The following is a 14552-nucleotide window of genomic DNA, read 5'->3' on the forward strand; positions in this document are numbered from 1 at the left end:
AAGAGCGGTTGTTAATGAAGGAAATAGCGAATATTGTGATGTGCCTTTGAGATTAATAAATGCTTAAAATGACCAAAATTCCTCAATATGACGTGTTATTGTGAATGTATACTTCAAGGGGGTATATCAGACACCATTGGAGGTTTTTATAGGCGGAATAGATCCAACTCTATTAGCTCCATTGTTAGCTGACTTTTGCAAATGTTTATTTACGTGCATTCAGAAAGAAAACCATGCGAGTTATAAACACAATTTGAAAAAAAGAAAGTGCAGTTCCCCTTTCAAAATACTTGTCCAACATGTAAAGAGACTTGCAAGAACTTCTTCCGCTACTTTGATCCTAGTTGACCACACTTGGTCTGCAGGCCAGCTACTTTTTAATGGACCAAGTGGAGGGGATCATTCATTGCTATCATTTATATGCGTTTATTTATGAAAGAGAGGTTAACAAGTGAAAGATGTTTCATGATAATACCAGCATGTTTCTTTCATGAAGACAAGAATATAAGTTGGTATGATTGTGATGACTTGCATTGTTGGTATCAGACAGTAGTGATGATAACCTCCACATTTTACAATGGAGGAGAAAACAAGTCCTCCTTTCTGTCCAATACCACATGAACGTTTGTCCAGCTTCCATACTCCTTTTTATGCACTTTACAAGAAATACATTGGCAGCAAACTCCCTTGCTTGCTAGCTTTCTTGGCAGAATGGAGTAGGGCTTTTATTGTGAAGACAGGAACTGTGCAGTCGGTCTTTAGAGTTTTGCAAGAGTCTGTGGAAATAAAAAGTGTTTCTGACCTTCCTGTCGGTCGTTTTTTCTTTTCTTTTTTCTTTATTGTTAATTAATGTGGCGACACACACAATTCCTGTCAAAAAAGGGGCTTAAAAATCCCCACATTTGAGGTGTGCAATCCTCTTAGCCCCGCCCACTTTACTTCAAAACATTCATGTGAAAATGAAACATTTCCAATCTTTTTTTTTTTTTTGTACATGAAAAGGTAGATGAACATTTTTGTGTGTCGGTGCAAATCCTTCAAATGAAACAAAAAACAATCACATGGCATCCAGTTGAATTCTGCAGGAAAGTGTGAGTGGCAGCAGCTTGACAAACATAAAGAAAATACATATGGACAGATGTGTGCGGCTGAGGGCGACATACTGACAAATATTCCCATTTTCAAAATACTGTATAGATTTTTTTTCATGGAAAGAACCCAAACATGTCAGCTTTGGTTCCAGCGTCAACATTCCAAATGTTTCCCTGTGACACCTGTTTGCTTTTCTTTCCATTTAAAAACTTTTTTTTTTGGTAGTAGTAGTAGTCATTTTAAAATGTGCAGCGAGCCATTAAAACAATTGCTTTACCCCCCCCCCAAAAAAAATGCGTACAGTAAGTCTGACATAATCTCTTTCTTTTTTATTCGGATCAATTGGATTTTTTATTTATTTTTTTCATCTCACAAGACCCTCGGGTGGCGTTTATGTCAATCAAGTGACCAAAGTCACGTCTTGGTGAAGATTGATGATCCATCATTTTTAGCTCTATTTTTTACTGCCTGGCTGGTGATGGACTGACACACCCTCCACCACCCACCTAATGACACCCCTGGTTTAGACAACTGGTGATGGACTGACACACCCTCCACCATCCACTGACACACCCTCCGCCATCCACTGACACACCCTCCGCCATCCACTGACACACCCTCCACCATCCACTGACACACCCTCCGCCATCCACTGACACACCCTCCACCATCCACTGACACACCCTCCACCACCCACCTAATGACACCCCTGGTTTAGACAACTGGTGATGGACTGACACACCCTCCACCATCCACTGACACACCCTCCACCATCCACTGACACACCCTCCACCATCCACTGACACACCCTCCACCATCCACTGACACACCCTCCGCCATCCACTGACACACCCTCCACCATCCACTGACACACCCTCCACCATCCACCTAATGACACCCCTGGTTTAGACAACTGGTGATGGACTGACACACCCTCCACCATCCACTGACACACCCTCCACCATCCACTGACACACCCTCCACCATCCACTGACACACCCTCCACCATCCACCTAATGGCCACCCCTGGTTTAGACAAATGGTGATGGACTGACACACCCTCCACCATCCACCTAATGACACCCCTGGTTCAGACAACTGGTGATGGACTGACACACCCTCCACCATCCACTGACACACCCTCCGCCATCCACTGACACACCCTCCACCATCCACTGACACATCCTCCGCCATCCACTGACACACCCTCCGCCATCCACTGACACACCCTCCACCATCCACTGACACACCCTCCACCATCCACTGACACACCCTCCACCATCCACCTAATGGCCACCCCTGGTTTAGACAAATGGTGATGGACTGACACACCCTCCACCATCCACCTAATGGCCACCCCTGGTTTAGACAACTGGTGATGGACTGACACACCCTCCACCATCCACCTAATGGCCACCCCTGGTTTATACAAATGGTGATGGACTGACACACCCTCCACCATCCACCTAATGGACACCCCTGGTTTATACAAATGGTGATGGACTGACACACCCTCCACCATCCACCTAATGACACCCCTGGTTTAGACAAATGGTGATGGACTGACACACCCTCCACCATCCACCTAATGACACCCCTGGTTTAGACAAATGGTGATGGACTGACACACCCTCCACCATCCACTGACACCCTCCGCCATCCACTGACACACCCTCCACCATCCACCTAATGGACACCCCTGGTTTATACAAATGGTGATGGACTGACACACCCTCCACCATCCACCTAATGGCCACCCCTGGTTTATACAAATGGTGATGGACTGACACACCCTCCACCATCCACCTAATGGACACCCCTGGTTTATACAAATGGTGATGGACTGACACACCCTCCACCATCCACCTAATGACACCCCTGGTTTAGACGAATGGTGCTGGACTGACACACCCTCCACCATCCACCTAATGACACCCCTGGTTTAGACAAATGGTGATGGACTGACACACCCTCCACCATCCACCTAATGACACCCCTGGTTTAGACAAATGGTGATGGACTGACACACCCTCCACCATCCACCTAATGGCCACCCCTGGTGTACATTAACACGACTACTGTCTGAAAGAAAGGAATGTTAAACATGCTTGTATTATCATTAAACTCATTTAACTTATTAACCTCTCGTTCATAAATAAATGATACAAATGAATGATCCTCCACTTGGTCCATTGAAAAGTATGTGGCCTGCAAAGTGTGGACACGCCTGGTCTAAATGATGCAAGTAATAAACCTTGTGTGTCCCACAGGGGAACAAGGAGGTCAAATCCCCCCGGCCCCCCATGGCCGACATCCCGTCAGGGGGCACGCGCAGCATCAAGAGCATGTGGGAGAGCGCCAACGTCTCCCAGGTGTCTGCCAACAAGGTGAGCGGACCGCAAACATCCGTCTGATTCCCGGCCAAATGTCCCTCCTGTCCTCCAGGACCCGGTGTCCGCTCAAGGAGGGCCGCTCAGCGGCGCCAGCAGCAAGACGGCCAAGCCTGCAGAGGCCCAGAAGGCACCGGTTGCCATGCCGACGACAACAAAGCCTGCAGTAAGTCGGGGCCCAAAACAATCCCAACCTCTTGACGTGAAATATCCACTGTAGACGCAGTACTACCGTCACTTGGTGCGAGTACACACAGTAATACTGTTAGCCCTCTAGTACACACAGTAATACTGTGTACTGTTAGCCCTCTAGTACACACAGTAATACTGTGTACTGTTAGCCCTCTAGTACACACAGTAATACTGTTAGTCCTCTAGTACACACAGTAACACTGTGTACTGTTAGCCCTCTAGTACACACTGTAATACTGTTAGCCCTCTAGTACACACAGTAATACTGTGTACTGTTAGCCCTCTAGTACACACAGTAATACTGTGTACTGTTAGTCCTCTGGTACACACAGTAATACTGTGTACTGTTAGCCCTCTAGTACACACAGTAATACTGTTAGCCCTCTAGTACACACAGTAATACTGTGTACTCTTAGCCCTCTAGTGCACACAGTAACACTGTGTACTGTTAGCCCTCTAGTACACACAGTAATACTGTTAGCCCTCTAGTACACACAGTAATACTGTGTACTGTTAGCCCTCTAGTACACACAGTAATACTGTGTACTGTTAGTCCTCTGGTACACACAGTAATACTGTGTACTGTTAGCCCTCTAGTACACACAGTAATACTGTGTACTGTTAGCCCTCTAGTACACACAGTAATACTGTTAGCCCTCTAGTACACACAGTAATACTGTGTACTGTTAGCCCTGTAGTACACACAGTAATACTGTGTACTGTTAGCCCTCTAGTACACACAGTAATACTGTGTACTGTTAGCCCTCTAGTACACACAGTAATACTGTTAGCCCTCTAGTACACACAGTAATACTGTGTACTGTTAGCCCTCTAGTACACACAGTAACACTGTGTACTGTTAGCCCTCTAGTACACACAGTAATACTGTTAGCCCTCTAGAACACACAGTAATACTGTGTACTGTTAGCCCTCTAGTACACACAGTAATACTGTTAGCCCTCTAGTACACACAGTAATACTGTGTACTGTTAGCCCTCTAGTACACACAGTAATACTGTGTACTGTTAGCCCTCTGGTACACACAGTAATACTGTGTACTGTTAGCCCTCTAGTACACGCAGTAATACTGTTAGCCCTCTAGTACACACAGTAATACTGTGTACTGTTAGCCCTCTAGTACACACAGTAATACTGTGTACTGTTAGCCCTCTAGTACACACAGTAATACTGTGTACTGTTAGCCCTCTAGTACACGCAGTAATACTGTGTACTGTTAGCCCTCTAGTACACACAGTAATACTGTGTACTGTTAGCCCTCTAGTACACACAGTAATACTGTTAGCCCTCTAGTACACACAGTAATACTGTGTACTGTTAGCCCTCTAGTACACACAGTAATACTGTGTACTGTTAGCCCTCTAGTACACACAGTAATACTGTGTACTGTTAGCCCTCTAGTACACACAGTAATACTGTGTACTGTTAGCCCTCTGGTACACACAGTAATACTGTGTACTGTTAGCCCTCTAGTACACACAGTAATACTGTGTACTGTTAGCCCTCTAGTACACACAGTAATACTGTGTACTGTTAGCCCTCTAGTACACACAGTAATACTGTTAGGCCTCTAGTACACACAGTAATACTGTTAGCCCTCTAGTACACACAGTAATATTGTGTACTGTTAGGCCTCTAGTACACACAGTAATACTGTTAGGCCTCTAGTACACACAGTAATACTGTTAGCCCTCTAGTACACACAGTAATACTGTGTACTGTTAGCCCTCTAGTACACACAGTAATACTGTTAGCCCTCTAGTACACACAGTAATACTGTGTACTGTTAGCCCTCTAGTACACACAGTAATACTGTTAGCCCTCTAGTACACACAGTAATACTGTTAGCCCTCTAGTACACACGTGTCAAACTCAAGGCCGGGGGGGCCAGGTCCGTCATTTCATGTGGCCCCCGAAAGCCTGGGAATAATGTACATATTTCATCTTTCTCACTAAATGTTTTCATTGTTTCCATTTTGACAGAAAAAAAAATGTGTGTAATACATGAAATTTCTTATTTTTTAAACTTTGATATACAAACCCCGTTTCCATATGAGTTGGGAAATGGTGTTAGATGTAAATATAAACAGAATACAATGATTTGCAAATCCTTTTCAAGCCATATTCAGTTGAATATGCTACAAAGACAACATATTGGATGTTCAAACTCATAAACTTTATTATTTTTTCGCAAATAATAATGAACTTAGAATTTCATGGCTGCAACACGTGCCAAAGTAGTTGTGAAAGGGCATGTTCACCACTGTGTTACATGGCCTTTCCTTTGAACAACACTCAGTAAAGGTTTGGGAACTGAGGAAACTGTCATGTCTGTGATCATGTTTTGTTTAGTTATGTTTTGCTTGGTTTTTGGACACTTTTTAGTTCCCGTTTTCACTCCCTTGCTTTGTCACCATAGCAACCATTAGTTTCACCTGGTTCACATCCTCATGTTACGCACCTGTCTCACGTTTTCTCATTTTGAGTCCCGCACTTGCTGTCACTAATCATGTCACTATTATTTAAGCTTCCAGTTGCCAGGCTGTCTTCCTGGCGACATCACTCTGCTTCATGCCATGTTTGCGCTTTCATGCTCAGTTCACGCTGCTAGTTTCATACTTCCATGCCAAGTAAGTTTTAGTTTATTGTTCATAGTTTCTGCCTTTGTGCAAGTTTTGTTTTCATTAGCCACGTTTTTGTACTTCCGCCTTGTGCGCGCCTTTTGTTTATTCCTTTTTATAGTCATTATTAAATCATGTAGCTACCTCCACGCCATGTCCGGTCCAAGTTCACTTGCATCTCGGGAAAACAACCACTCCATAGTCCACGTTCTGACAGATACTAATTGTTGAAGCTTTGAAAGTGGAATTCTTTCCCATTCTTGTTTTATGTAGAGCTTCAGTCGTTCAACAGTCCGGGGTCTCCGCTGTCCTATTTTACGCTTCATAATGCGCCACACATTTTGGATGGGAGACAGGTCTGTACTGCAGGCCGGCCAGGAAAGTACCCGCACTCTTTTTTTTACGAAGCCACGCTGTTGTAACACGTGCTGAATGTGGCTTGGCATTGTATTGCTGAAATAAGCAGGGGCGTCCATGAGAAAGACGGCGCTTAGATGGCAACATATGTTGCTCCAAAAGCTGTATGTACCTTTCAGCATTAATGGTGCCTTCACAGATGTGTAAGTTACCCATGTCTTGGGCACTAATACACCCCCATACCATCACACATGCTGCCTTTTGAACCTTGCGTCGATAACAGTCTGGATGGTTCCCTTCCCCTTTGGTCCGGATGACACGATGTCGAATATTTCCAAAAACAATTTGAAATGTGGACTCGTCAGACCACAGAACACTTTTCCACTTTGCATGAGTCCATCTTAGATGATCTCGGGCCCGGAGAAGCCGGCGGCGTTTCTGGGTGTTGTTGATAAATGGCTTTCGCTTTGCATAGTAGAGCTTTAACTTGCACTTACAGATGTAGCGACCAACTGTAGTTACTGACAGTGGTTTCCCGAAGTGTTCCTGAGTCCATGTGGTGATATCCTTTACAGATTGATGTCGGTTTTTGATACAGTGCCGTCTGAGGGATGGAAGGTCACGCTCATTCAATGTTGGTTTCCGGCCATGCTGCTTACGTGCAGTGATTTCTCCACATTCTCTGAACCCTTTGATAATATTACGGAGCGTAGATGTTGAAATCCCTAAATTTCTTGCAATTGCACTTTGAGAAAGGTTGTTCTTAAACTGTTCAACAATTTGCTCAGGCATTTGTTGACAAAGTGGTGACCCTCGCCCCATCCTTGTTTGTGAATGACTGAGCATTTCATGGAATCTACTTTTATACCCAATCATGGCACCCACCTGTTCCCAATTAGCCTGTTCACCTGTGGGATGTTCCAAATAAGTGTTTGATGAGCATTCCTCAACTTTATCAGTATTTATTGCCACCTTTCCCAACTTCTTTGTCACGTGTTGCTGCCATCAACTTATAAATTAATGATTATTTGCAGAAAAAAAACAATGTTTATGAATTTGAACATGAAATATGTTGTCTTTGTAGCATATTCAACTGAATATGGCTTGAAAAGTATTTGCAAATCATTGTATTCCGTTTATATTTACATCTAACACCATTTCCCAACTCATATGGAAACGGGGTTTGGTACTTGCAGTGTGTATATTGTACATATTACATATTGTTATGAAGGTGTCTGTTACTACATTATATATATACTTGCAGTGTGTATATTGTACATATTACATATTGTTATGAAGGTGTCTGTTACTACATTATATATATACTTGCAGTGTGTATATTGTACATATTACATATTGTTATGAAGGTGTCTGTTACTACATTATATATATACTTGCAGTGTATATATTGTGCATATTACATATTGTTATGAAGGTGTCTGTTACTACATGATATGTATACTTGCAGTGTGTATATTGTGCATATTACATATTGTTATGAAGGTGTCTGTTACTACATGATATATATACTTGCAGTGTGTATATTGTACATATTACATATTGTTATGAAGGTGTCTGTTACTACATTATATATATACTTGCAGTGTGTATATTGTACATATTACATATTGTTATGAAGGTGTCTGTTACTACATTATATATATACTTGCAGTGTGTCTATTGTACATATTACATATTGTTATGAAGGTGTCTGTTACTACATGATATATATACTTGCAGTGTGTATATTGTACATATTACATATTGTTATGAAGGTGTCTGTTACTACATTATATATATACTTGCAGTGTGTATATTGTACATATTACATATTGTTATGAAGGTGTCTGTTACTACATTATATATATACTTGCAGTGTGTATATTGTGCATATTACATATTGTTATGAAGGTGTCTGTTACTACATGATATATATACTTGCAGTGTGTATATTGTGCATATTACATATTGTTATGAAGGTGTCTGTTACTACATGATATATATACTTGCAGTGTGTATATTGTACATATTACATATTGTTATGAAGGTGTCTGTTACTACATTATATATATACTTGCAGTGTGTATATTGTACATATTACATATTGTTATGAAGGTGTCTGTTACTACATGATATATATACTTGCAGTGTGTATATTGTACATATTACATATTGTTATGAAGGTGTCTGTTACTACATGATAAATATACTTGCAGTGTGTATATTGTACATATTACATATTGTTATGAAGGTGTCTGTTACTACATGATATATATACTTGCAGTGTGTATATTGTACATATGACATATAGTTATGAAGGTGTCTGTTACTACATTATATATATACTTGCAGTGTGCATATTGTACAAATTACATATTGTTATGAAGGTGTCTGTTACTACATGATATATATACTTGCAGTGTGTATATTGTACATATGACATATTGTTATGAAGGTGTCTGTTACTACATTATATATATACTTGCAGTGTGTGTATTGTACATATTACATATTGTTATGAAGGTGTCTGTTACTACATTATATATATACTTGCAGTGTGCATATTGTACATATTACATATTGTTATGAAGGTGTCTGTTACTACATGATATATATACTTGCAGTGTGTATATTGTACATATGACATATTGTTATGAAGGTGTCTGTTACTACATTATATATATACTTGCAGTGTGTGTATTGTACATATTACATATTGTTATGAAGGTGTCTGTTACTACATTATATATATACTTGCAGTGTGTATATTGTACATATTACATATTGTTATGAAGGTGTCTGTTACTACATGATATATATACTTGCAGTGTGTATATTGTACATATTACATATTGTTATGAAGGTGTCTGTTACTACATTATATATATACTTGCAGTGTGTGTATTGTACATATTACATATTGTTATGAAGGTGTCTGTTACTACATTATATATATACTTGCAGTGTGTATATTGTACATATTACATATTGTTATGAAGGTGTCTGTTACTACATGATATATATACTTGCAGTGTGTATATTGTACATATTACATATTGTTATGAAGGTGTCGGTTACTACATGATATATATACTTGCAGTGTGTATATTGTACATATGACATATAGTTATGAAGGTGTCTGTTACTACATTATATATATACTTGCAGTGTGCATATTGTACATATTACATATTGTTATGAATGTGTCTGTTACTACATGATATATATACTTGCAGTGTGTATATTGTACATATTACATATTGTTATGAAGGTGTCTGTTACTACATTATATATATACTTGCAGTGTGTATATTGTACATATTACATATTGTTATGAAGGTGTCTGTTACTACATTATATATATACTTGCAGTGTGTATATTGTACATATCAGAGGTGGGACCAAGTCATTGCTTTGCAAGTCACAAGTAAGTCTCAAGTCTTTGCCCTCAAGTCTCGAGTCAAGTCCCGAGTCAAGACAGGCAAGTCCCGAGTCAAGTCCAAAGTCAAGACTAGAAAGTCTCAAGTCAAGTCCCAAGTCCTGCATTTTGAGTTTCGAGTCCTTTCAAGTCCTTTTAACCACAGACTAATATTTTTACACAGATTGTGTATGCTTTTAAAACTCTGTATTTATTTACTAAAACAAGTGCGTTTGAAATTGCAGGAAAAAAAATGGTGCTGACATTGCAATTCATAATAGCACTATTAACCAGTCATTTTAATAGTTTAAACAATTTTAAACATTTAACTCATTCCTTTACAGAATAAACACATTTGCAAAAACAAACATTAACATACTATTGGTTGTATTTTATGAAAATAACATTACCACAAAGTTGAGAAGGAGCAAAGATCTTCAATATTTGTATGTGAGAATCACAAATAAATCTTCTGGGGGAGGATGACACCCCTACAGGGGTTTGCTTTACAAACTTTCAGCCCCACCTAAAACAAAATTCACCAGCCGCCACTGATTATGATGCATTCTCATTTTAGGCAAAGTATAAGACAATACTTTCTTAACAGTATAATTGTAACCAGGAATAAGTCTTCAAGTAACAATATTCAAATACTAACATTGTTGGGTAAAACAGCATTTGGTTTTATTCTGAATCCAGTGAAACAGATTGGTGGTTTTAGCTGATATAAAGACTTTCAGGTGTTTATATATGTTTAAGTATTTGGCAGACGCTTTTATCCAAAGCGACATACATAAAAAATAGATATAAAACAATCACTGTAAACATTATCATTTAAGGGAAGAATGTAATACAAAATATCAATACAAAGTGTCAAGACAGAATAAACTCTCTGCTGCTGCAGCAACAGAGTTAAAGTCTATAGGTCCCTAAAATATATATATATCTAATGTATTCATACAATGTTTATGTAGGATATACGCATGTATATATAATCTAATCATATTGTTTCTTCAACTTAAAAATAGCTGACCGTTTTTTTCCCTCTTCTCTGGGCTTATATTCCCAGTTTTGATCTCGGACGTCTGGTCACTTATAGCGTATAAGAATATTATATTACTGTTAAGCAAACTATGAATAATAAAAACGCCAAAACATGTGTCCGTTATCATAGCTACACGGTTGACAAAAAAACGCGTGAAAATCAGTGGTATTCAGTGAGGTAAAATGAATTAAATGCGTTGACAGTTCATTGCTCCTGCCAAATGAATTGCACTGAGTGGAGCGGATCACCACTCCAAGATGGCGGCTCCGCGTCTCGTCTGCGCCAGTAGGCAGTAGCGCTCAATGCTGCGTACCCTTATAAGATGTCTATGGTTATAACGTTAGCAGTGAGTTTACAGCCTCACTGATTTAACTACACAGCAAATAAAAGTCATGTTACTTAGCCAATAAACGTTATCTTACATTCAAAACTTACCCTTCTTTGTGCAACTTCAAATGTCGAACGAAGTTGGAAGTTGTTGCGTCTCCGTCTGTAATATTCGAACTGCGTGATTTGCATACGGCAATTCGTTTTTTGTTGACCAAGTCGTAGTTTTTATACCCGAACGAAACCAACTTTGGCATAATTGTTTCTCACTGCCGCATTGTTTGACAACTCATGTTCGGTGGTTGTCCTGCAATTGGATTGCATGAGAGCTGTGGGATGAAAACAACGTAGATCTAATTTGATTGGCTGTTGTACTGACAGCACACCAGGTGACAAGCAGCACACACGCTTATAGACACAGACGTATAAAATGAAAGATACGGAGCGCTCCTAAATAACTTTTTAAGGTTTGGGTTTTGGGGAAAGTAGCAAGTCATGTCAAGTCAAAAGCCTCAAGTCCAAGTGAAGTCCCAAGTCATTGATGTTAAAGTCTAAGTCGAGTTGCAAGTCTCTTTACATTTTGTCAAGTCGAGTCTAAAGTCATCAAATTCATGACTCGAGTCTGACTCGAGTCCAAGTCATGTGACTCGAGTCCACACCTCTGGTACATATTACATATTGTTATGAAGATGTCGGTTACTACATTATATATATACTTGCAGTGTGTATATTGTACATATTACATATTGTTATGAAGGTGTCTGTTACTACATTATATATATACTTGCAGTGTGTATATTGTACATATTACATATTGTTATGAAGGTGTCTGTTACTACATTATGATGTGATGTGATTCTGCACATCTATTCAAAGACTGAACTTACTCTTTTCTTCTTCTTCTTCTTGTCCCCACTAAAAGGAAGTGAATAAACAAAGTGACGTTGGCAACAAGCGCAACATGTGGGAAACCAAGAAGAGCTCCACGCCTGCCAAGGTAACACACACACACACACACACACACACACACACACACACACACACACACACACACACACACACACACACACACACACACACACACACACACACACACACACACACACACACACACACACACACACACACTCACACAGGGCTATTTCCAAGCATAACTATGACAAACATCTTGCTGCTATTTTCTTGTGTGTCTATGTGTTGTTTGAAGGTGTCAGTTGGATTCAAGAACAAGTTTGGCAACTGAAAGTAAGTTGGTGATGATTTTATGAAAAAAAAATTAAAAAAGAGGAAAACAGCTCTTGTTTCATTCAATAAAAAGTATGTTGCACAACACAGAAGTGATAGAAGTAACTGACTTTGTGCAATGTGGCTTTCTTTTATTATTGATGTATTTATACACACAATATGTGCTGTTTATTACTCATTTCTTACTTGACTTGTTACTGCACGTGCACGTCTGCACTGCCACCACATCATTTCTTACTTGACTTGTTACTGCACGTGCACATCTGCACTGCCACCACATCACTTCTTACTTGACTTGTTACTGCACGTGCACATCTGCACTGCCACCACATCATTTCTTACTTGACTTGTTACTGCACGTGCACATCTGCACTGCCACCACATCACTTCTTACTTGACTTGTTACTGCACGTGCACGTCTGCACTGCCACCACATCATTTCTTACTTGACTTGTTACTGCACGTGCACATCTGCACTGCCACCACATCATTTCCCCGTGTGGGCTCACAAAGTCCATCTGCTCCTGCTGAGTCAGCGTTGATGCTGCTGATGTTGTCAACAACAGTACGACAAATGTTGTGAACAGTACGACAAATGTCACACACACCAACAACTTCTTTAACAACGCTTGCAGAGTTGGATAAAACACTCATGTCAGTTGGTCTTGTGGACATTAGGAGGTTGCCTACAGCCACCGCTGCCAATGCCATCCATCCATCCATCCATCTTCTTCCGCTTATCCGAGGTCGGGTCGCGGGGGCAGCAGCCTAAGCAGGGAAGCCCAGACTTCCCTCTCCCCAGCCACTTGGTCCAGCTCCTCCCGAGGGATCCCGAGGCGTTCCCAGACCAGCCGGGAGACGTAGTCTACCCAACGTGTCCTGGGTCTTCCCCGTGGCCTCCTACCGGTCAGACGTGCCCGAAACAACTCCCTAGGGAGGCGTTCGGGTGGCATCCTGACCAGATGCCCGAACCACCTAATCTGGCTCCTCTCCATGTGGAGGAGCAGCGGCTTTACTTTGAGCTCCTCCCGGATGACAGAGCTTCTCACCCTATCTCTAAGGGAGAGACCCGCCACCCGGCGGAGGAAACTCATTTGGGCCGCTTGTACCCGTGATCTTGTCCTTTCGGTCATAACCCAAAGCTCATGACCATAGGTGAGGATGGGAACGTAGATCGACTGGTAAATTGAGAGCTTTGCCTTCCGGCTCAGCTCCTTCTTCACCACAACGGATCGATACAGCGTCCGCATTACTGAAGACGCCGCACCGATCTGCCTGTCGATCTCACCATCCACTCTTCCCTCACTCGTGAACAAGACTCCGAGGTTCTTGAACTCCTCCACTCCTCCCCAACCCGGAGATGGCACTTCACCCTTTTCCGGGCGAGAACCATAGACTCGGACTTGGAGGTGCTGATTCCCATCCCAGTCGCTTCACACTCGGCTGTGAACCGATCCAGTGAGAGCTGAAGATCCTGGCCAGATGAAGCCATCAGGACCACATCATCTGCAAAAAGCAGAGACCTAATCCTGCAGCCACCAAACCGGATCCCCTCAACGCCCTGCCTGCGCCTAGAAATTGTGGAGGAGGCAAATATGTTTAAGAGTTTTTTCTTTTTACATAGCCATGTTTAGAGTAGCTAGTACTTTTCCTTTGTATATTCTACTAGTTTCTCTTGTGTTCAGAGGTCTGTTTTGTGTCTTAACCTTTGAATGTGAAGACCTCCCCCACTGGTTCCTTATCAGTGTTGCGAGGGGTAGATGGGGGTTTTCTTTGTGTGCAAAGGAGTTGGCTTTTCCGTTTGAAAGTCAGATCAACTAGAGCAGCCGATGTGAATGTATTGGTTA

General features: G+C 41.2%; 1 protein-coding gene across 2 annotated transcripts in view; it reads left to right on the top strand.

Moving 5' to 3' along the window:
* Positions 1-14552, top strand: part of LOC133658881 (caldesmon-like) — a 58816-nt gene that overhangs the window by 38027 nt on the left and 6237 nt on the right. For both annotated transcript variants that reach the window (XM_062061369.1, XM_062061370.1), the window contains exons 12-15: positions 3363-3479; positions 3538-3648; positions 12383-12457; positions 12668-12705. In XM_062061369.1, coding sequence (XP_061917353.1) covers positions 3363-3479; positions 3538-3648; positions 12383-12457; positions 12668-12703 — 339 coding nt within the window. In that variant the 3' untranslated portion in view covers positions 12704-12705. The remainder of the gene's footprint in view (positions 1-3362; positions 3480-3537; positions 3649-12382; positions 12458-12667; positions 12706-14552) is intronic.

The sequence above is a fragment of the Entelurus aequoreus genome, linkage group LG10 (assembly GCF_033978785.1).
Source record: "Entelurus aequoreus isolate RoL-2023_Sb linkage group LG10, RoL_Eaeq_v1.1, whole genome shotgun sequence".
Taxonomy (NCBI): Eukaryota; Metazoa; Chordata; class Actinopteri; order Syngnathiformes; family Syngnathidae; genus Entelurus; species Entelurus aequoreus.